The 24,989-nt window shown below is 39.4% G+C and overlaps 1 protein-coding gene across 9 annotated transcripts in view; it reads left to right on the forward strand.

Annotated features, from left to right (window-relative positions):
* The window catches only part of WDR7 (WD repeat domain 7), a 358,314-nt gene that overhangs the window by 261,184 nt on the left and 72,141 nt on the right, over positions 1–24,989 (forward strand). For all 9 annotated transcript variants that reach the window (XM_045457399.1, XM_045457394.1, XM_045457401.1 and 6 more), the window contains one exon: positions 24,054–24,153. In XM_045457399.1, coding sequence (XP_045313355.1) covers positions 24,054–24,153 — 100 coding nt within the window. The remainder of the gene's footprint in view (positions 1–24,053; positions 24,154–24,989) is intronic.

Below are 24,989 nucleotides of genomic sequence, written 5' to 3' on the forward strand. Positions count from 1 at the left end.
GGGGAGGGACAGAGAGAGAGAATCCCAAGCAGGCTCAGCATGGAGCCCACTATGGGACTCAAACTCACAAACCATGAGATCGTGACCTGAGCCGAAATCAAGAGGTGGATGCTTAACTGCCTGAGTCACCCAGGCATCCCTATTTATTTATTTTTGGAAGAGAGAGAGAGCACACAAGCAGGGGAGGGGCAGAGAGAGAATCCCAGGCAGGCTCCATGCTGTCAGCGTGGAGCCTGACATGGGGCTCGAACCCACGAACTGTGAGATCATGACCTGAGCCAAAATCAAGAGTCAGATGCTTAACTGACTAAACTACTCCGGTGCCCCTCAAATAAATAATTTTTACTAACAAATTACTTTTGAAAAATTTTAGCAGGATGAGTTTGTAGTCTGATGCCTGCTTACATTCTGAATACAAGGCAGCTTACAGTCAAAAACACAAATGTGATAGAACCACTATTTGAAATTGGGTCATGAAGAGATTTTCTCAAACCTTAAAAAAATGAGTAAGAGATAGCATCTATGGAATATGTGTGTGCTCTCACATTCATTACTCAAATTAACATTTCCATTAAGAAGAGAGTCTAGGAAGCCTCTGACTTAGGAGAGAAGATACACTTTTCAGCCAAGGGAAACCTTTATGCCACATTTTCACTGGTAAATTTCTTTTTTTAATATAAAGATAGCAATTTCCTATGGTACTACTAAGTGTAGGTGTTTTTCCCTGGGAGAAAACTGGCCAAGAGCAGTAAAAACTTTTATAAACAATGTTGCATATGTTAAGCACAACCAATAATTTTAGATGTCTATAGCATTTAACTGTTATGAAATGAAAGTTTTTAAAATGTCAAATGTAGTCATGTTTATTTTTCCTTTAAAGTAGTTTTTGGTTCTTAAAATGTTTATAGCTTGGGGAACATTTTGTTAATTTTTTTTTTTTTTTTTTAACTCCAAGGGGTCAGTGGAAATAGTGCTTAAGTCTATTGAAAATCATGGTTTTTTGTAGAAAATAGAACAACCAGTTAGTCATCATTACATAATGTTTTTCCTTTTAAGACCAGTTTAGTGATTTCCTTACTTATTTTTTGCTTTTACTTTCCATTTTGCTTTCTCTGAGCGTACGGTAGCAAAAAGCTTTATTTTAGGCTGTAAGCTTAAGTTTTTGCCTGAGAGTAGTGATGTTACATGATGCGTAGTTACGTCTTCTGTATCTCCTGGCATTTGAGCAAGTCTTTGCTGAATTAATTGTACTCCGTGAGTCTTCCAATATCTACAGTAGACTTTATATTGTAGTCTTGTCATTTTGCTGTTGCTGAGTCATAGCACCCAGAAATGAAACCAAGAACACCTACACGAAAAGATTATGCTGGAATATACATGTGTACAGATATGTATTTTCTTGTGGTACAGATTAGGCATGTTAGAACGCAGTAATTTTTTAACACCATGCCACATTAATTCTGGTTTGCGTTCCTTTTGTTAAAAATTGTATGTATAAAATCTTGTCATGCAGTTAATTGATAAGAGTACATGTAGCTGTTATATTCCCAGTCACTCGTTCTCTAAGGACATGCCTATGTGAAATGGACACTGGGGTGTCACTTTACAGATGTGGTGATTATTGCAGAGCTAAATGTTAGTTACCAAAGCCTTCCTTATGGCGTCTGTCATGGCGAAGTAAATAAGCGTCCTGAAGTTAATGTGACAAAATTGTTCGGTGTTTAAAGGGCCTGTCTTTGCCCTTGCTGGAATCCTGCCTCCCTCCCAAGCGGCACCCTCAGTTCCTTCAGTCACCCTAGTTTACTGGAGTCCGCTTTTTTTGCTGGTATCTCATTGCCAAAGAGTAAGGGTTCTGCTGGATTGCTAAGGAGGCATGCTCAGTAGCAGGTTTTTCTGATTTGGCAGAAAGCAATTGTGTTTTGTTTATTAATTTAATAACGTGTATTGCACACCTACTGTGTATCAAGTATAGCTAGGCCCTGAGACTACCATGAGGAATGAGATGGTATCCTCAGGGAGCCCACAGGGTCTAATAAGGTCAGTGCTTATTAAGGTAAATAATTCCAGGGTGCTGTGTTATGTGCTAGAGTAGAATTACATACCAGAGAGAGGGTTGGGAATATGGAAGGCTTAGAAAGTTTCACAGATGACAAAGCAGAATAATAGTAATAACAATAACAACAACAATAATAATAATAATAATAATAATAGAATCTGAGGAAGTTTCATAAAAGGGAAGGCAGACTAATAATGATCTCCTTCTATTAAAGGAGAAAAATGTTTTGATAAAAGTGGCTGCCAAACAATTAGAAGGATTTGTCTCCCACAAGGGTTTGAGTCGGTGGGGGCAGAAGTGGTGATGGGTTCTGGGAGAGCTTCACAGAAGAGTCAGTGGGGTGAGCTTCACAGAAGGAACAGGAGTGTGCCATCGGGAATTGCAGAAAGAACCAGACCAGTAGATGTCTGGAGATACAAAAGTATAGCGAGAGTTTGGCAAATGCTGGGTGGTAGTGGCCGGAATGTAGGTTGAGGATGAAAGTCTAACACAGTGCCAGAGTCTAGGGCTTTGAATTCCATACAAAGGAATTTGACCATTATTCTGTAAGTAATGGAGAATCAACAGAGTTTCAGCGAAAACATGTAATTCTTTGGCCAGAATGTAGTTGATAAGACACAATCGTATGAAACTTCAGATTTATAACAAACAGTTGTTAGCTACCTCTTAAGAAATCATGTTAGATATTACTACAGCTGTGAATATATAAGCTACATAGGCCATTTATGTGAGAGTCAACCCATAAGCAAAGAAAGATGATTAACAATATAAGGTTGTGGATTATACTAAATGTTTGTTAGAATAGGCAATCAATTATGGAGGACTTCAGAGAACATTAAGCTCAGATGGGACCTCGGAAGTTTTACAGATGCCATGCTACCTATTGGCTGATTTGTACTAGGTTGATAAATGAACAAAAACAAAGATATCAACATATCAACAGAAGTTAAAATTATTTTATTGAGTATCTGCCACGTCTATGCCATTGTACTGGGTGCCTTACAGCGCTTATGAGCCCTCTACTTATAAGTGCCCTTCACTAAATATGAAACTGCAGTCAAAGTCAATGATGTGAATATCTGTGGCCCAGACAGGTGGCATTTGTTTTTACAATCTTTATATAATATTGTAGTCTTTTTTTGTTGTTGTTCATTTTTCTTCTTTCCTTTACCCGATTATAAAGACGCTATGGGTTTTAGCTTAGGCTAACTTCTGTAATGTTGCTGTATACCAGTATTTAGTTGTTATGGTTGGTAGATCAAATCTTAAAAGGGTGTTAAAAAAAACTTCATTTAATGTTATTTTTAAATGACATATTCGTCAAAGCACCCAGGAGAATGTTTGTGATTTAGATATTCAGAGAATGTTAGTTTCCTATGGGTCTCTCTATCTTAACAATACTGTAAACACCAAAACGTATATAAGAAATTAGTTAATAAAGATTTGAAAGTATTTTATAGGCATAAAGAGTATACAGAATGGCATTATTTTCATATATGTAAAAATTGGTTTACTTCTCAAAATATTAAATAATTTTTAATCAATATTACAAAGGTGAGTCTAACATCTAAAGTTAGGAGCTAATGTAGTATTCTGAAGTCATCAAATATTTAAAAATCGAAAGTACTTTGACTTGGGTGATACATAAAATTCAGTTTTCTGTGAGTACTGCAAGGAAGTAGCATCATCGAACGCTGAATAAGCCTGAGATTGGTTTTCTTGGCTTTTTGTTTTGTTTTTTAAACTTGACTGATATGCATCTGTGTTTTGAATTTTCAGGTCAGGATTTTAAAATTTTAATTAAAATTAACACTCTAACATTGAATTGGCAGTTTCTCTAAGATTTTCCTTATTGTTGGCAATTTGGCAGTTATTTCGCAGATTGCATGTTACAATAAAATTTCCATTTTACTGTTGTCCTGAAAGTCTTGGGTTTTAGCTTAGGGTGATCTCTGTATGTTGTTATATACCAAGAGTCAATCTTATTCGGGTTTGCTTATTGATTCATTTATTCATTCAGATTTATTAATGGTTATAGAACTCCACATGTAATTTAATGAATGGTGAATTCATCTACTCAGTTATATTGTTAGCCGAATTTCTTTGTTCTCTGACATATTTATTCAAACCTATTTATTTAAAGTTTATTTATCTTGAGAGAGAGTGCCACGCATGCATGCAGATGGGGGAAGGGGCAGAGAGAGAGAGAGAGAGAGAGAGAGAATCCCACTCAGCCTCTGCACACACTATAAGCTCGGAGCCCAATGCGGAGCCCATCCCACCAACTGTGAGATCGTGACCTGAGCCGAAATCAAGAGTGGGGCACTCAAGCGACTGAGCCACCCCTGCGCCCTTATTCAAAACACATTTAAGATTTAAGTTACAAATTGTAAATTCACTGAAAGAAAGAAGGAGTGATACAAAAAGTTTGATTTTCCTAATTTTGTTTAAATAATAGCTTTTCTGTTAACTGTTAAAAGTTTTTTCAGTATCGTCTGCTTGAAAGTAGAAATGCATTAGAACACATGCCAGCAAAATTTGATAGACACTCCTCCTTATCACTGACCGAAAAAGCCCATTTGCTGATTTTATTAAAACATGAGGTTACAGCAAGGTATAAAAGCATAATTTGCTAAAGGTAAGCCCTAAATTTGAATGTAAGCTTAGTAGCTAGTGTGCAAAGAGGGGCAGACCACCCATCCCTAAGTGTTCGTCTGATAGAACAGTCATTCAAAACAAGCATAATTCTAAGCTTGAGATCAGGGTGCAACTGAGAGTCTTCATATAAAAGACAAAACATATATGCAGTTTATAGACCCTGCAGTTTTGGAGATTTCGTGACTCTCAAGAATGTGTTAGAAGGACGCTCACACAACTAAATATTAAACAAAGTATGATCAGTGCTCATTAGTTGAGAGAACTAGGGGTGCCTAGTCGGTTGAGCATCCGACTTTGGCTCAGGTCATGATCTCACAGCTCGTGAGTTCTAGCCCCACGTCAGGCCCTGTGCTGACAGCTCGGAGCCTGGAGCCTGCTTCAGATTCTGTGCCTCCCTCTCTCTCTGCCCCAACCCACTCTCATTCTGTCTCTGTCTCTCTCAAAAATAAAAACATTAAAAAAAAAAAAAAGATTAGTTGAGAGAACTAAGGACCCAGCTGAGAAGGTGAAATGTGAAAACCAGCATGGAGTACGCACGCCCAGTCAGGCCCCGGGGGGAGTAATGGTCTCTAAGTGTGGTTCCTAGACTGTCTTCAAGAGAATTATCTGATTTCTAGGATCCACCTGAGAGACACTACCTCAGCCTGGTGCGAAGCCTGGGAAGCTACACTGAGCAGCCTGGTGATTGTTAAATACACTCACGTTTGAAAACGAGTACTCTAATAATCCACATTGAGAAACACAAAACCTGAGTCCTTGTTCTTGATGACCATGTTCTGTTATACAAAACCATGGACCCTTGAATGTTTATTGGTTTGTATATCGAATAAACTCAGAGGAACTCCAAGGAAGCACCTGAAGACATTCCTTCACTTCCTCGGTTCTAGTCATGCACCATTAGTTTTTAGAGTTGCCCTTAGACCGTATCACACAGTGCCTGCCAAAGACGTTAACTTCCCACTGGTCATTGATTGGCTTTTATCTAAAACTCATTTGGAAAAAAAAAAAAAAAGAAAAAGAAAACTTAGGAGCTAGTTTAAAAAACACATAGTCCATCAAAACGCGTGTTCCATTTATTCCTCTACATGTTCTAATTTATATGCCAAGAGTAAATTAAACCGTCAGAGAGCTGCCTTGTTCGGACCGCATGTCTGGTCTCCTTTGCGGTTCTGTGCCCAAATTCCTCTTCAGCGTCATGCCTGCAGTCACGTTGAAGAATCTTCCAAGAGGGTGCCATATGAAGATTGCCGGTGCATTGATTGTAGGGATCAATGCTGATGTCCCCAGCACTTTGCTTACTGTCCCTTCCGTGAAGACTCAGGACATTTCTTTTAAACTTGGATAACAAGCACTTTTTGTTCGTTTTGTCCTAAGGAGCCAGTATGTGTATTGTTTTTTGTGTCTGTTCTTTCTTCGACATAACCAGGGTTAATTTTGCTTTGGCCCTTAGGTAGCTCAAAGCCAGATCTTTGCCTGATTTTCAGTAAGTCATGAAAGTGACTTACGTCACCCATATTATATCTTTCCTTGTCATCACACCTCAGATGGCTTTCTTTTCTGCCTTTTTACTGGATTATGGTGTTCCATATAAGCTTCCCTAAGTCCTTTGTGTAGTATGTGACTATATATGTATGTATGTGTATATGTGAAATGGACACATATCTTAAATTTTACTTCAAAAGCCATGGAAACAAAAATAATTGTATGCATAATACCAGTGATGATTATCTTCTAAACATTTTTTAAAAAGTCTTTCTATTAACTGCAGTATCCTAGATCTTCGTGGAGTAGTTTATGTATCTGTAGATACTCTCCTATATTATTTAGTGAAAGATCCAAAAATCACATTATTTTAACTGCTGTATAAACTTTATAGTCATAGATTTAAATATTTCCTAATAATTCACATTTTGGTTCCAGGGATGTTATTAATAATATAGAAGCATCCATTAGTAATAGAAGAAAATTACTTAAATTTCACTGCCCTTGAGAGACTGTAGCACACACATCCTTCAAAGAACCGTTACACAAAATAGTTCTGCTGCCAGATTTTTCATCACTATAACAAATAAGGCTATATTATTATATAGGAAATACACTGCATTCTTTTTAGAACACAGATACATTATCAGTAAGATTCTTGAAACAGTGAATTACTTTTATATTTATGAATGAGCCAAATCAGAGGTACAGTCAGGTAACTTATTTAAGAAATGAATTCCTCCAGATTCTCGCCTGTCTCACTCGCCTTTGCTTCGCCATCATCAGGCTCCTACATGAGGCCTCATCCGGCCCTCTGGATAATTGTTGTTAGAGGCAGAAGTCCAGAGGGTTCTGAGTAATTTACATTTAATTGCCTGGACTAGAAAAAATATAGCATCCTTAGTTAAAAATGCCCTCGACACTAAGAAAGTAGAACCGACTTTTTTCAAGGAGTGGAGGATATGCATCACTGAAGTTTCTTCAGAATTTCCTTTTTAAAATGTAGTTACCAACTGCTGTGTTGCTGAACTTGAATATCCTTGTGAAGTCCCTCATACAACAGACCATCAGCAACACTGAGCATGCCATGTTTGATTCGGTTTGATTAATCAACCTCTGTTGGTCACCGTATAAACACTGACTCATTCTACATGGCTATATTTGATACAGTAGCCTAAAAAATCAAAGTGCAGAAACGCACAGGTGTTCCTGAACTAAGAGAAAAACAGTGTACCACACATACGTGCGACATGTACTTGTTCTAAAGTGAATACAGGTGTGTTATTCATTTTGTAAAAATACTCTTTTGCTAGTCTCAGAATAAAAAAAATTAAGCTCTTGGAAGCTACTGCCTATCAAAGCTCCATTAGGAAAGAAAAGAAAATACCTCCGGAAATATAACGTAATTATAATGCGATGTTTAAATTTAAGACTGTTTTATTACGTTCTTGTGTACCAGTAGTGACAAAATGCATAGCACACAAAGGATTAGGGATTTAATAATGAAATTTGAGTTGATGAGAAAATATGATTATATTTGGAGATATAAAAAGTTCCAGGATTTTTTCATAGCAAAAATTACATACATATGCCTCTAAATGCAATTTTTAGCCACTTACGACTCCTCAGTTATGCACATTATAAGTAGCTTGGAGGGGCTTTTGTGTCTACTTCCTTTAGAGTGCCCTTAGCAAAAAGTAACCAAAAGCCGTAGGCCCCAGAATTCCCGGATAGATCCTTATTTCATGCATTTTTATTTTAGGTTGAAGCAATTGATTTGAAATATAACTAAGAGTGATTCAACTTTTATGCTTTTGAAAGACTTGTCAAATAAATTCACAGATTCAAAAGAAATCTTTTGTCGGGCCCTGTCCCCATTTTTGGTTCAGAAAGTATGAACTCTTGACATAGGCACTCGATAGCGGAGGGTGGATAATGATACCAGCTCTGCCACTTAATATGTTGAGTCCTTAATTTCCACAAAATAAACGACACGTGTCATTTCACCTAAGCAGTGGCCTGGCTGCATTATTTTCATAGAATGACAAGTTGTAGAATGGTGAACCTGAAAACGACCTTATGTCACACATTACGTACTCCTGTCATTCATTTTACAAACGGACAAATGTATGACTTTTTATGCTGACAGTGAGACGAAAATAAAGCCCAGCTCTGCTCAACAGATCCCACACCTGCTCTGTGTCCTGCAGAGGAGAGAGTCCACGAGCGTGCACACATCAGGCGACACACAGAGTTGGGCCATCTTATCAGAGGGCGACATGGCTCCTGTTGTGTTCCAGGCGCTGGTCTCTTCCTGCCTCACTCTCATTCCATCCTCTTTCCCCATCTTGGACTGTGCTCTCTGGAGAACCCTGCTGTCACTGTGTCTTCTCTTCCCCCTGGCACCTAGTCCTCAGCCTGGACGCAGGCTCTGTTACCTCCCATTGAACAATCCTCCCTTCCCCCCACATATCACCTGTCTGCTGCCTGGTCTCTCTTCTCTCCTCTGCCAGGAAAAGGAGTCTGTACTCTGTCTATTTTGTCACCTCTCGTGCCCTCTTGGCCCACTCTGATCTGATATTTGCCCCCACTATTTTGCTTACCTCTCTCTCTATCCCTCTGGTTAAACTTTTTTGATTGTCCAATGTTTTTTAGTCTTCAGGGACTCTCAAACTTTTTGGTCTCAGAACTCCTTAAAAAGTAAAGACCCAAAAGAGTTATTTGAAATACTGAATGCAGTTCATGTTGATATAACAACATATTTTTATGAAAAATAACTACTTTGCAAAACAAACCAAAACAAAAACCCTGAAAAAGTAGCATTGCTTAACATTTTTATAGATTTCTTTCATGTCTGGCTTAATAGGAGACAGGTGGATTTTCACATCTCTGCCCGTCTTTAATCTGTTGCCATATGTTGTTTTTTTTTTTTTTTTTTTTTTTTTAAATTTTTTTTCAACGTTTATTTATTTTTGGGACAGAGAGAGACAGAGCATGAACGGGGGAGGGACAGAGAGAGAGGGAGACACAGAATCGGAAACAGGCTCCAGGCTCTGAGCCATCAGCCCAGAGCCCGACGCGGGGCTCAAACTCCCGGACCGCGAGATCGTGACCTGGCTGAAGTCGGACGCCCAACCGACTGCGCCACCCAGGCGCCCCGCCATATGTTGTTTTAATTGAAGTACGTGGTGAAAAATCTGGCCTCACATAGACATAGAGTTGAAAACAGGAGGAACATTTCAATAGCCTTTTAAGATGATTTTGCATCTTCTTTAGCAGTTCACTAAAACTCAACATGTAGTCATTTTTAAAGGTTAGCTGCAATGTAGACTCTGTAATCATAACAAACTTTTCATATTGTTATATTTAATCCGTTGGTATATCTTGCACTTTGAGAGGGTCTTTCCCCTCTGGGTGACTTTATAACATTACGCATCTGCCTTTGGAACATATTGGTAGCTGAATTTGGGGGATTGTCCATATATTGTTACATTGCAGCACACATTATCAAATGGCTAATATTACCGTTGATCTCATCAAAAAGTCAGTGAGAATTGGGAAGCTAGAACTCTAATTTTTACCTGAGAGCGTCAGTTTTATCATTGACAGCAAAATCTGTCGGTGGTTTCTCTGGACGGGAATAAAGTAGTTCACTTTCAAGAAAATGTCTGCCAAATGCTCAAGTCCAAATACGCACAGCGTGTCTCTGGGTTGTACGTTCAAGCACGGATGGTGTCGTGTGAAGAACAGCTGGTTTGTGGCTTTTGCACCTCAGCCCTGCCAGTGTCCTTTCCTGACACGACCGTCAGGCTTCAGCGTATGCCAGAAGTGCTTCCTGCACGCTCGCCATTGGATCACACTGCGTATTCAGTTCAACACTGAACTTGTTCAGTTCTCTTTACTGCCAGTGCGTGGCTGCGGGAATGTAACAACGGCCGGTGGAGTTTGGTGCCGCGGCCTTGATTCAGGCCGCCGTGCCAGCAGCTTTACTTTTCACTGCTTTTACATCATCAGAGCAGCGTCGACGCAATGAACGGGTCAAGTGACATCTCAGTATCTTCCAGAAGTAGTTTTGCTCTGGCAAACTTCCTGACAGGAGCGCGAGGCCCCCACCCGCAGATCCCCCTTTGAGAACCGCTGATTTAGCAAACTAGCCTTTTGTTGGACCGAAGCGTGAAACTTGCTTCTTCTTAATTAAAACTCTCATACGTACTTTGTGCACCCCTTAGATCCCAGAGATAGAAAGGTTACGTCATAACCTTTCCTGGGACCCAGCGCCTGGGGAGGAGGTGGGCTAGACTTGACAGAGACCAGGGATTAGCTTCTCTGAGGCTCCATGCAAATCCTAAGATCGATTCTACTTGCTTGCTTGCTTGCTTGCTTGCTTACTTACTTACTTACTTTATTTATTTATTTATTTATTTATTTATTAGGATTTTTATTTATTTTTTTATTTAAATGTGAAATTTATTGTCAAATTTTTTGTTTCCATACAATACCCAGTGCGCATCCCAACAGGTGCCCTCCTCAATACCCATCACCCACTCTCCCCTTCCTCCCACCCCCCCTTCAACCCTCAGTTTGTTCTCAGTTTTTAAGAGTCTCTAATGTTCTACTTACTTTAAAGGATGCTTTACTTTCCTGCTTTCCTCACCCTGCCCACAGCGCAGTGCTGCTCTCAGAAGAGGGCCTCCTTGGGGCGCCTCGGTGGCTTAGACGGTTGAGCGTCCAATTTCAGCACAGGTCATGATCTCATGGTTCATGAGTTCGAGCCCCCGATCTGGCTCTATGCTGACAGCTCAGAGCCCGGAGCCTGCTTCAGATTCTGTGTCTCTCTTTCTCTCTGCTCCTCCCCTGCTCATGCTGTGTCTCTTTCTCTCTCTCAGAAATAAATAAACATTAAGAATTTTTTTAAAAAGAAGAAGAGGGCCTCCTTAAAGAGCCCTGGACATGGGGTGCAACTCAGAGCACTGTGATATATACTACCTGGCAGCAAAACTCCCCACCGGTTAGGGCTCACGTTACAGGTGATATTATATTAAATGGGTTAGGCCTGCATTTCTTGAAATCGCAGTCTCAAATTCAGCGTGCCGATAGCACCTCAGTCTTTTTTCTCTTCCTTGAATAGCGCCACGCTTACTTCTTGGAACTTCTGTTCCCGCTACTCCCTCTGGCGGAACACTCCTCGTCCAGATCTTGATGCGGCCTCTTTGGCCTCATCATTCAGGTCCACTCCCCCGCCCTCCCCGTCTCACACACCCTCCTCGCCATCGCTGTCACGTTGCCATTTAATCTCATGGAGTTTATATCATCTGAAGTCACCTTGTTCATATTGACGCTTAGTCGTTAGGTGTGTGAGAACAGGGGCCTTTTCTGGTTGCTTTCCTGTTGTGTTCCCAGCAACCCTAGCCGTTGAGGGAATGCACTCCAAGACTCTGTGCCTGCAGGGAGGCTTCAGAGGATCGCCCCTGGGACAGGGGGGTAGTGCAGGCACGCCCAGACCTCTCCACCCTCTTGCCCCAGAGGATCCATCCCTGGGATAGAGCGAGGGCAGGCACACCCGGGCCTCTCCTTCACCCCCTCTCACCTCTCCCATTGCAGCCTCACCTTCTCAATTTCTTTCCTGCCTCTTCCCAGTCCTAAATCTTGCTTCATCCTGTTGATTCCAAAGTTACCCTGTAGTCTCTTCTTAGCAGCCTAAGTGCTTATTAAGTGTTTAGCTTGCTTTTGTTTCATCGAAACCAAATTCTCAAAGGTACAGAATATATATGAACTCTTAAGATCTATATTCTGTATACACACACACAAACACACACACACACACACACACACCTATATATATATGTGAGTGACAGAATGAGAGCAAGCCTACTTTTTCAAAGATAGACACTATGTCAACAATTCTCAACCCTTTTTAAAGTCTCAGGACCCCTTTATACTTACAAATTATTGAGAACCCCCCAAAATTTTTGTTTATGTGGATTATAACTGTCAATATTTGGCATGTTAGAAATTAAAATTAAGAAATTTAAAAGTAACCCATTAAATGTTTATGCAAATAACATTTTAATGAAAAATTATATTTTCCAAGACAAAGCAAATTAGAAGAATGGTATTGTTTTGTTTTTTCCAATCTACCATTAATAGAAGCCTGCCAGATTCTCCTATCTGCTTCTGCCTGTGATAGCTCATATCCTGTAGCATTTGGAAAAGCCAACTATACACTCGTGAGAAAATGAGAGTGAAAAGGGAAAATAGCATCTTAGTGTTCCTGTGAAAGCGGGTCCAAAGCAGAGCGTGCTTTAAGAACGGCCACTCTAAGAGTGGCTGTGGGCTGCCTTCAGTGGCAGATGGGTTCTAGATTGTGGGGGCCCCTGCCTCTGCCACACCCAACTGGACAGCCTTGGGCATGTCTGTGGGCTTCAGTTTCCTCCTCTATAAAATGAGAGGCTTCCTAATAACCTGAGGCAAGATACAACTCAAAAATGTGAAAAATTGTTCCTCATTACTGACTTAGTAATATATGATTACCAGTCATTCTATCTCTATTATAATAAAGTTCTGAAACATGTTATGTCATATGCTCCTAATATAGGAATGCTACAGCTGCTTTAATGCCTTCCCTAAAACTCTTTGAAGTAATTAAGTATCAAATCTGAACCTACACTAGATTATTTAATGAACAAAAGACTCAACTAATCTGAAAAGTAAGTTAAATATTTTAAAAAGAAGAAACGAGGAATTCCTGTTTTATTATGCGATTTGTGTTAGCCTGACAAAGTTTTGTGGAAAAAGCCACTTAGGTAGAAGTCAGAGCATAGGTTTCACATAGTATCACCATTGTGCTTTTAACAGCATATTATTTATGGTACTTCTAGACAATGAAACATTCAGCGCTAAAAAGAAATGAACTGTCAAGCCATTAAAGATATGAAGGAACTTTAAATGCTAATTACTAAATGAAAGGAGCCAATCTGAAAAGGCTACATACTGGGTGATTCCAACTATTTGACATTCTGAAAAAGGCAAAGCTGTGGAGTCCGTAAAAAAATCAGTGGTTACCAAGGGTTAGTGGGAAAGAGAGGATGAATGGGCAGAGCACAGAGGATTTCTAGGGCAGAGAACCTACTCTGTGTGGTGCTGTAATGGTGGATACATCATTCTACATTTGTCCAAACCCCTAGAATGTACGATACCAAGAGTGAATCCTAATGTAAACTCTAGACTCTGGCTGGTGATAGTGTGTCAATGGAAGTTCATTAGTTGTAAAAAAAAAAAAAAAAAAAAAAAAAAAAAGGACCACTCTCAGAAGGTAGATGTTGATAATGAGGGAGTCTGTGGGGGGCCAGGAGTATATGGGAAAACTCTGTGTATTTTCTGCTCAGTTTTACTGTGAAACTAAAACTGCTCTGAAAAGTAAAGTCCACTTCTTTTAAAAGCATATAATTATTCATTATAAAAAATCAAGAAATCAATATGAACTTAAGTGATGTGTAATGTTGAGCCTTCAGTATTTATTTTTGATGACAGCATATCATTCTCAATCATTCAGTGATGAGAAATTTTAATTAGTCACTCTGATACGGCTTATACCGTCTAATTATTTTAAATAATACTAGATGGTGTTTATTTTTAGGATTGAAAATTAATATGAAAAGAAAATATTTTAATTGACTGGGTTTTGCCATGTAAATGATAAATCTCAGTACCCAATTCCAAAATTAGAAAAAAGGGATCACTGAAGAACTAGGACTCAGTAGGGGTGCCTGGGTGGCTCAGTCGGTTCATCTGCCTCTTGATTTCGGCTCAGCTAAGGTCAAGATCTCCTGGTTTGTGGGTTTGAGCCCTGCATTGGGCTCTGTGCTGTCAGTGCTATCTGCCGATAGCACAGAGCCTGCTTGGGATTCTGTCTTCTTCTCCTTCTTCCCTTCCCTGCTTGCTCTCTCTCTCTCTCTCTCTCTCTCTTAAATAAAAATAAACTTAAAAAAAAAATAGGGGTCACTAAATGGAGTTCAGTTGATTTAACAAAGTAAAATATTTTTTAAGCAATTGTGTGGCTTTTCGCGATTAAAATTTTCTGAAAGTATTTTAGAATTTGTTCACTTATTCAGCAGACATTTAATGTGTGCCTGCTCTGTATACGGGGCTGTGCCGAGTCAGTGCGGGCTGCCCGGCTACATCTGGTCAGTCGGGCACTGCACTGTCGCTGCTTCAAAAGCCCTGAAGTTGGCTTGGCAGAGAGAGGCAGGATGGTGAAGCAGAGAAATGTCACGGTGCTACGGTAAGAGGGCATCCGGGACACATAGAAGAGTCCCAGGTGGTATGACACAGAGGAGGGACCAGGTAGTAGTGTAGTTGGAAAAAGGAGAGTTGGTGATGTCTCAGCCGAGTTTACAAAGACGAGTAGATGTTTATCAGGGAGACCAATCCTTCTGACTCCAAAATCTGAGCTACTTCCATATGCAGAATTGGTGGTCATTGAATGAAATCTTACGTTAAATGTGATGGTGAATCTCTGACTGATGAGTCAGGGCTCACTTTGCAGAAATTACGGTGTGCATTCTTCTCCATTACATGTTTCATTGCCAAGAATGAAGAAGTTTTCAAACAGTCTGTGCATAGACCAGAGCAAATATTTAACGGCGTGAATACTTGGATTTCTTAGTACATGTTAGAGACTTGTAGTAGTAAGGAGGAAACTTTAAAGGGCTCAGGATATAAATTACTCTAATTTACTGTAAATGGAAAAATCGTCTGCGTTTTAGGAGTATTGACATTGAATTCTTTTTATTTAAAAATTTTTTTGAATGTTTTACTTATTTTTGAGAGAGAGAGAGAGAGAGAGAGACAGAGTACGAGCAGGGGAGGGGCAGAGAGAGAGGAAGACACAGAATCCGAAGCAGGCTCCAGGCTCTGAGCTGTCAGCAAAGAGCCTGACGCAGGGCTCAAACTCGTGGACCGTGAGATCATGACCTGAGTTGAATTTGGATGCTTACCCGACTGAGCCACCAGGAGCCCCTTGAAATTTAAAATGTTTTTGGGGTGCCTGGGTGTCTCAGGCAGTTACGTGTCTGACTCGTGATTTCACCTCAGGTCATGATCTCACAGTTCATGGGATCAAGCACCATGTTGAGCTCTGTACTGACAGCACAAAGCATGCTCGAGATTCTTCCTCTCTCTGCTCCTCCCCTGCTCACGCACACTCTCTCAAAATAAATAAATAAACATTAAAAAGTAAAATGTTTTTGTGGTTTGGCTGGATTTAACTGATTATCTCTCAGCTGACTCTTGTTGGGAAAAGTATGGTCTTATGTAGAAAATGTACTTTACGACAAAACACTTTTAGTTGCTCATGTCCTCTAAATGTAATTATTGTTTACCAACAGTTGTTTCCATTAAAAGATACCAGAACTGTGGCACGTCATACTGCCATTAAAAAGATTGAGGTCAATCCGTTTCTACTGATAGAGAAAGGTATCAGTAGAAGAGAAACTAGCCAAGTTTCAGAAGAGCAGGTAAAATAAAATCATTTTTTGAAGAAGAAAACTATATGGAAGGATCAATATTCACGCATGTACACGTACAATACGTATGAAAAGGGAAAAAAATCCCGGGAAAAGCGTTTCCCTTGAGTGCCTGGGGTGCTGGAGGAGATTGGTGGTCAAGGGTAACTTTCCTTTCTTAACTGTTTATTTGTCTATATTCTCTGGGTTTCTTTTTTACAATGAGTGTGTATTTCTTTAAATTTGTTGTAGATTAGAAAATTCAAATAAAAATAATGATAAAGTAACCATTGGGAAAACATTAAAGCTATAACAGACACACAAAAAAACAAGGTAAAATAAGGAGTTTTGAACTGAATGGGAAAAAAAATCTAGACAGAAGAATGAAAAGTCTATATTTTCAGAGCCAGTTTACGTTTTCTTAAACTTTGTTATTATGTAGACAGACTGATTGATCCTCTTTTCAAGTGAAAAGCTGAATCAGCTCTATTCACCCTAAATGGGCACTTAGAATCCAGTAAGGAGATGAACACTGTCTGCTTTAGAACAGTGCATGAGCTCATTTTTTTTTAAAAAACTCCTCTAAACCTGTGGTTTGTTCTTATCCCATACGGTGATAACAATAATGGAATGTAAAACAGCTTCTGTCCTAACTTCCAGGAAAATTCTTAAATCGGTTACCATTTTGTAGTCCCCTTTTTACAATAAATAATTATAGATGTTACTCATATGCTCGGGTGAGTAGAAGTCCCTCTAAAACCACTTTAGTCCACTTCCCTGCTCCTAAGAAAAACTCCCCAACAGATGCCTGTCTTTCAGTATTAAAATTCTTCATGGAACAAACCTCTGCCACTTCTAGGGAGTATTCCATTCCACTGTATCACAGGAAGAATATTTAATTTTCAGGCTGTTTGAACTGATATAAAGAGTTTCAAACCAAAACCCCTGTTGTTTGTATTAGCAACTTGGAGCTGAAGCTCAAATAATTTGCAGTTGTTATCAGGTTATATTTCCCAATCACAAATATTTAAGAAATAAATATAAAATTGGGGGGGGGGCATTCATTTCCCTTATTTATTAGCATCTTACCAGTCAGAACTGATTTGCCCTAAGGAAAATAGCACATTAGCTACATCTGATTTATTCTTCCTGTGGTATATATTCAGAGGTACAGAAGATGGTGGTGATGATGATGCTGGAGATTGTGATGATGATGAAAGCTACTAAAGTGTGCATGTACTTACCATAGTAGGGTTTATTGTGTGCCAGGTACTGTTCTCAGTACTTGGCATGTATTAGCTCATTTAAGCCTCACAACAACCATGAGGTACTAGTGTTGAGGAACTAGGTACTGGTGTTGTTCCCATTGTCACATAAGGAAACCACAGCATAGGCAAATTAAGTAACTTGCCCAAGGTTCACACCAATTACTAAGTGGCAGAGCCAGGTGAGAAGAACTCTTTCCCAGCCATCATACGATGCACTCTTAACATGCATGGCATTTTTCTTGAGAAATTCTGCTCCCTATACAACCTAGGAAGTATTTCCAGTTCTCCTCTTGGCATTCTGGCTACAGTGTGTCCATAGCAAGTTCTTCCAGAAGGAAAGTAATTGACCTGTTAAATATTTAACAGTGTTATTCAGGAAATATCTATAGACCACTTACAGTTTACAAGAGGCTGAATGGGAGATCGTGACTCTCAAATAGAATTCACCAGTATCCGTCACCATCTCAGAATGAGGAATTTTTCCATTTTGCCTTTTGAACTGGTGCCCTCCACAAGAATGACGCGCTTCTAGAAAACATCTCCTTACCCTCCACCGCTCACATCCCCCAAAACTAACACAGCTCCCCTTGAACCGGTGCCTTTGCCAAACCACTTTCACATCTGTAAATCTTTCAAAAACATGAGCAGCCTGGAGACCTGGAGTTCTGGGGTCAGTGTGGGAACACGTTCTATAAAGTACCTTCTGATTTACAGAGCGTCCCCACCCCACCCCCGATTACAGCGATGTATCTGTGAAGACTGTCAGACAGTGCTCTGAAAACCCGCTCTTCCTCTTCCCAGCCCTCACATGGTGGTCCTCAGAAGAGCTCTTTGGCATCTCATACTGGCCAGCAAGGGGACTGGGGCAGATGTCTGTGGGTAGTGTGACCTGTGCATTGATTGCTTCACCAAGAAGGCTTACCTTACCTGTTCTTTCCTGCAGAAGAGCTTTGCCTGTGTTTAGGGCTCCAATCTTCTTCTTTTTCAATTTTATTTTTTAAGTTTACATATTTATTTTGAGAGAGAGAGAGAAAGAGAGCACACGAGTGTGGGAGGGGCAGAGAAAGAAAGAGAGAGAGAGTCCCAAGCAGGCTCTGTGCTGTCAGTGCAGAGCCCAGTGCAAGGCTGGATCCCACAAGCTGTCAGATCGTGACCTGAGCCTAAATCAAGAGTCGGACCCTTAACCGACTGGGCCACCCAGACACCCTTAGGGCTCCAATCTTCTTCGTGGGTTATCGGGAACACTTCAGGGATATTGAAGAATTCACTCCTCATCTACTATGTATAGGGATACACGTTGTTGATTAGCTTTTAAATAATTTTTGTTTACATTAATAAAGAAACCTCCATGCAAATCCAGCAGAGTGTAACTGAATGAATCTCTAAAAAGTTATTTCATGCAAATTAAAACAAAAATGTGATACCATTTTTTGCTTGTGTTGGTAAAAAAGAAAATTTGGTAATACCAAGTGTGGGGGGGGTACTCTCTTACTTTTAGAGGGAATTGAAGGTAAATTGACACTGCCTATCAAATGTAAAATGTGTGTATGCTTTAATCCAGAGTCTTGCTTTGAGGATTCTGTCCTACAAAAACATTTACTTATATATGCAAGGATCCACATACAGTACAACTTAACTGTCAGAAAGGGAATAGTTAAATAATGGAATATATGTATAGAGGAGTACAATGCAGGAATGAGAAAGAATGATGTGGGAGCCCATATACTGACATAGGGGGGTGGTTCCATGAAGTGTTGAGAGAAGAAAAGAAAGTTGCAGAATAGGATGGGTAATACAATATCATTTCTGTAACAAAAACTAGAAAAAACTCTCAGAAGATCCACCAAATCGTTAATAGTAGTCAACCGTTGGCGAGGAAAGGGGTTACCATGAGAGTGAGGACTGACTTTTTATTATATACATAATGGCGGTGTTTGAGTTTTTATTTTATTTATTTTTTTATTATTTTTTAAATGTCTATTTACTTTTAAGAGAGAGACAGTGTGCAAGTGGGGGAGGGGCAGAGAGAGAGGGAAACGCAGAATCTGAAGCAGGCTCCAGGCTCTGAGCTCTCAGCACAGAGCCCGACGCAGGGCTCGAACTCACAAGTCGTGAGATCATGACCTGAGCCGAAATCGGATGTTTAACTGACTGAGCCACCCAGGCACCCCTGAGTTTTTTTTACAAGTACCTATTACCTTAATACCTTTTTAACAAAAAGAGTCAAAAGTTTGTGAATAGTTTTAAATCAACATCAAGAATTTCTAAAAGCCACTCAATAGTCCTAATTCCTCATTTACTTATAAAAATACATGTGTCAAGTATTTGGGGCAGTGCCAGATATGATTGTAAATAGTTATAAATTATAAATAATCGTATTCATTCCATACATTCTGTTCTGCACACCCTTAGCATTTAGATGGTTTCACGATAAGTTGGGGATTAATCTTGGATTTTTGAAGAGTGTTTCTTATTTTTTAACGCTCAAGGATACGAAAGTAGTAACAACCTGAGACTATTGCAGGTTACCAGAGTCATAGTGAAGAAAAAGACTCTACCGGTTTCTGTTTTCCTCCCAAATCATATTTTTGCTAAGAGGTAATGTTTCCTTTTCCTGTGTGTTTCCAAATTGACTTTTAAATTTCACATCAGTTTTCTCTTATTTGAAGGCCACTTTTAATAAAGACAAAAAGATCACCAATTCAAAGGAGACTATAAATAGAGAGTACCGAAGCTCTTTCAAGACTCAGGCACTGGGCGCTTGGCACGCTCACAAGCAAAGTGATTTGCTCCAGGATCCTGCACTCAATTCACATGTGTGTTTCACACTATAAACCGCTCCATTGTGGAGTGGATGTCACCCCATTGTGACTTAGTCCTGAAGAGTCGAAGTCATAGATAGGGCTTTGGAGAAATAAGATAACCTATTGCAGTGTTTACTAATGACTGATAAGTTATTTCTGTTAATTCTGTTTTGTGTGTGTGACAGTACCGTATTCATTGACATTTTTGTGTGGCAGATTCTTAGCATAATCTTTATTTCCGTAACAACATTTATACCAAAAATACATACTTTCGTGTATACATCGTTACTTAGACTATATTTGCCTTCTTGAGTTTCAGCCTAGGTAGTCTTTTCTAGTTCCCTAAGGTAGAATTAAATAGTTTCCACTATGCAGCTGTTGGTCTCATGCTGATATATCCAGGTTACGGGGGCCTTTTCAGATAATTCCATGTAAATCTGCAGTTGTTTGTCTCAATTAAAAATAGATTTTTAGAGTGATCATGGGGCCGTTCTCTGTTTCTTGACTTCTGCCTAACTTTTTTGGACAGTTTTTATTTCCTTTGTTTCTTTACCTCATTATTTTAGACCCTATAAAATACTGGTCTTAAAAACCAGTATGTTTTGCACAGTTTATACACTAGTCCCCAAAGGATAGGCATAGTGTTTGAACTTCTTACTGCATGACTTTTTACTGTTTGTTTGGACCACATTTATGTATTCATACATTCAACAAAAGATAAAGAAAAAATAGGCTGTTGGACTACACAGTAATGGAGGAAAGGCTGCTGTCTTAGACAAGATGCCCCATGAAGCTGTCCTTTGTCAAGATCGTCTCGGAACAGAGACATAAACAAAGTGACTGTATGATCTGAGCCATGGAGACATCAGGCAGATGAGACTTTCAAGCAGAGGGAGCAGCAAGTGTTCAAGCTCCAAAGTGGAAACACTCTTGGCATATTCGAGAAAGTACAAGGAGATCGGTATAGTTAGAGCAGAGTGAGCAAGGGAGAGCAGATGACGTCTGAGAGGTGGGACCACATCATGTAGAGTCTTGAGGGATGCTTGCGAACAGAAGACATGTGACTTGATTTATGGTTGAAGAGGATGTCCCCGGCCGCATGTGGGCGCTGATGAAAGTGTGGATATCAGGAACTAAACTTCTGGGATGGTAACCAGGCCAACCCCAGCAAGAAATACATTTTGTAACATTACCGAATTCCAGTTTATTCTTTTTTCACATGCTTGGGTGGTAATGGATTCTCTAATTTAGCCGAGTTTCTTTGTGATGGGCCAAGCAACAGAGATCATTGTTTTAATTTGAATATAATGAAGGGACTCTCGCCAGGTTGTGACCCGAGAAAGCTGCCCAAGTGACATGGTATCAGTGCAGGGAACTGGAGACTGAGATCCCATTTCACAAGACTCCACACACACGAGTCCTTATTCTGAGAACACCCCCCTCCCAAATTTTGGCGGAATTTAAGACTTTCACGTAGGATCAGGTCAAGGCTGGGATAATTTTAAAAACTGTAGTGGATCCTCCTCTTCAATCCATTGATACCTTTGTGGGTAGGGGTAAATAAGGCCTATCTCACTATCCTTGATCTTGACAGGCCCTCAATAGAAAACTGGTTCCAGGAGAGTAGTAGTCTAGGGGTATGGTGGATTCTGGAAACCCGCGGCAGAGATAGGCCTACTGCAGCAGCCAGTCCCTAGAGTAGACACTTATGAAGTGACCGCATGTATTTCTTCTTTTAAAAGAGACGCTGTATAAAGTTTAACAAGAAATCCAGAGATAAAAACGTGCCATTAGACCTTCACTGTCTAGAACTGTTATATCATTTAGAAGTATTACTCTAGCAGCAAATTGCAGAGAATGAAAATGCAGACCTGTAACATATAGCCCTTTCCAGGCAAACTAAAGCTTTCATACCAGGAATAGATTTTGGCCTTTTTTTTCTTCCATAAATTGTGGTGTTTATCGATGATACAGAAACATGAAGTTGATATCCAGAGCACAGAAGATGACCAATGTAACAAAAACTTTTAAGATTCTAGTTTAAGTAAATTTTGTCCACACTAATGTATTTTACCACAGGTTTGTTTTGAGGAGGAGAATTTTGAGAGATAATTATAGTCCTGTTCTGCAGAAAGATTTAGGCAATATTACCACTACATCTGTGCAAAGTTTAATCATAGATTTTGAAAATACTTCTGGAAATTTTATTTTCCTATGGCTATTAGCCGGCACAGAATATTTAAGCCGTTTGTTAGATATTATGTTCCATGTTACTCTAATAAGGAATAGATTGTGTGTGCTTAAGTGTGTAGATGTAGGTGTAGACACATGGTGATGCCCGGTACTTAAACCACTGTAATTATTGAATAATAAAGTAGTGGGTTTTTTTTTTGTTTTTTTTTTTAATTTTTTTTTTCAACGTTTATTTATTTTTGGGGCAGAGAGAGACACAGCATGAACGGGGGAGGGGCAGAGAGAGAGGGAGACACAGAATCGGAAACAGGCTCCAGGCTCTGAGCCATCAGCCCAGAGCCTGACGCGGGGCTCGAACTCCCGGACCGCGAGATCGTGACCTGGCTGAAGTCGGACGCTTAACCGACTGTGCCACCCAGGCGCCCCAAAGTAGTGTTTTTAAACTCTTCAGATTTTTATTTTCAGTTCTAAGAAATTGGATTTTGAATGCTGATTCCTACCTTCTCTGATAAAGTAGAGTGACATGATGCTTTAGACAGGAAAAACTTTGAGAAACTAACCTTTTGCTAATCAGTTAATAGTGGGGAAGCTTCATATGTGTCAGAAGCCTTCAGTACCCTTTCTTCTCTGAAGCCAGTATACAGAGAGGACATCCCATACCTGAGCCCAGCAAAACCAGCAGGACATCCCAATATAGTGTCTTTCGTGTGACTAAAAAGATAAAACATTAATTTTCCACTGGAAGGAAAGAAGTCGTGTCACTGGGTAAGGCTTAGGGATAGGACGAAAGTATTATTAAATCCACTACTTGCTAACAAGTACCAAACAAAAAGTTTTAAAACTTAATATCTTGTTTCCTAGATTTATGAAATGTGGATGGATGTCATACTGAATGCCCAAACAGCTTTATCAGAATACCTCTGGTTTCAAAATCCTCACATTCAAACCTCTTTCTCTCTGTCAGCCTCTCAGAAATGAAAGGCCAGGTAGAAATGCATGGCCAGGTAGTATTTTACTCAGTTTCAAGAAAGCATTAGAGCAGTAATTTCCTTGCTGTCATGTTTTACCTCCCCGTCCCATCTTTAAAAAGATAATAATGGAAAAGTTAGCTTGGTAGTATGACATCAGAGAGAAAAAAGGCAACAGTTGTGTGGTAGAATTGTGTAATATCATAAATATTTAGGGGAAGCCACTTGTTCATCTGGGCAACTCATACTGAGTATATTGAAAACTCTTTGGGGATATAAAATCATACCTTATTTATACTTGTAATAATTTTTATTCGTATCTTCCCAGGCTCCAGCCATATGGTCATGAAATCATTATGGCAAAGCATAGATCCGGAGTTCAGATACCTAAATCAGTTGAGAAAATTAATTTAGCAAAAAAGAAATAAAAGTAAATCAGCCTCTTATAAGCTTCAAATCATCCTCCCTAAGCTTTCTTTTCATGTAATGCCAAATAAGTACCAAATATGCTTACTTACACTACTGTACTCGTAGCTCTCGTTTAGATAAACTGGCAAATGTGGAACATCTATGGAACTTGCCAGATAACTTTTTCTTGTGGCTAACTTACTAATTTCTTCTAAATTATTGATATCAACTTAAGCATAACATTTATGTAGCTTTTTATGATTGTTCTGCTAGAAAGAATATTTCACTGCTTAATAGTCTAATAAAATGTAAGAACATAATCAGATTGAATACGTACGCCTTTTCATCTTTTCTGTTTCTGTTCGAATAGAAGTATTTGCATAATAGTTACTCCAGCAGAACTGAGTTTCCATATTAAATCTCGTTTGTATTTGACCCTGTTTATCGTTTGAAAATTCAAGGGTGTTTGTAATGATGAAGTTGTCTTTTCCTGCCAGTAATTATTAATGGGACTAAGTGGTATTCCACATCATTTTTCTTTCAGTTGATTTTAAGAGCCACTAAAGTGCAACAGTTTTGAAAAATCTCAGTGTATTAATTATCTGTTGATTTAAAAATATATGTCAGAGCCCACTTCCACCTCCAGGTTATCTCACCTGTTTTTGTTTGTTTGTTTGTTTTTGTTTGTGTTGTTGTTAAAATGTTCAACCCAGGTTCTACATGGTCAGCTACTATGAGCGGAATCACAGAATAGCCGTTGGAGCTCGCCACGGTTCAGTGGCCCTGTACGACATCCGGACTGGAAAATGTCAGGTAAATAAATCATTGCGACTTCCTCTCCATAAAGTGTGGAAGTTATTGAAAGGAGTGGGAGACTAGCGCTTCACCAGTTGACATGCTGAGCTGCTGGAACATTATGGATAATGCCAAAGGGATCAATAGTTTAATGAAGGACTCAGAGAATATAGAGCCCTACTGTCTTTATTCACTGGTGACGAAGGGCGGCCACAGATGGGTTCCTAACAGAGCCCAGAGAAAGGTGGTCCTGCTCACCAGCTCTTTGGCGGTAAATCTCTTCTTTCAAACAGAGTTTTCTGATTCTCCTATTTTTGCCATGTGTTGTCTGAGAAACTCTGGATGATACATTATTTTGATTAATAACTAACCAAAAATTAATTTCCCAAGTGAAACCAGATATTTGGCAATTATAAGACAACATTCCAGCCAGAGTTTAAGAGAAGAAGAAAGCCACAACAGCATTGAGTGTGGCTCTATAAAAGTGAGACTGATGAGATAATATATTATTTTTTATACTTTTATAACTCCTTGTATACTTTTATAACACTTTATTGCTGATGAAGAATCGTTCATGATTTCGTTTTTCATCTCGATCACTGGATTCTCAAAATGTGCCAGTTGGTTACACAGGGCACATCTGGCCCTGCTCTAGATAGAGGTGAATCAAAACTCTGAGACTTTAAATCTGTTTATCCCAGAGATCATGCTATTAGCAAATGGCAAAACCAAGGCTAAGCTCCCCGGTGATTATGGTAAATTTATAGTGCTCATTGATAAATAGTTCCAAGTCATAACTTCTTATGTTTCATTGTAGCATTTATCAGTGCTGATCTATTCCACCATATTAGGAA

This window comes from Leopardus geoffroyi, chromosome D3 (genome assembly GCF_018350155.1).
Source record: "Leopardus geoffroyi isolate Oge1 chromosome D3, O.geoffroyi_Oge1_pat1.0, whole genome shotgun sequence".
Lineage (NCBI taxonomy): Eukaryota > Metazoa > Chordata > Mammalia > Carnivora > Felidae > Leopardus > Leopardus geoffroyi.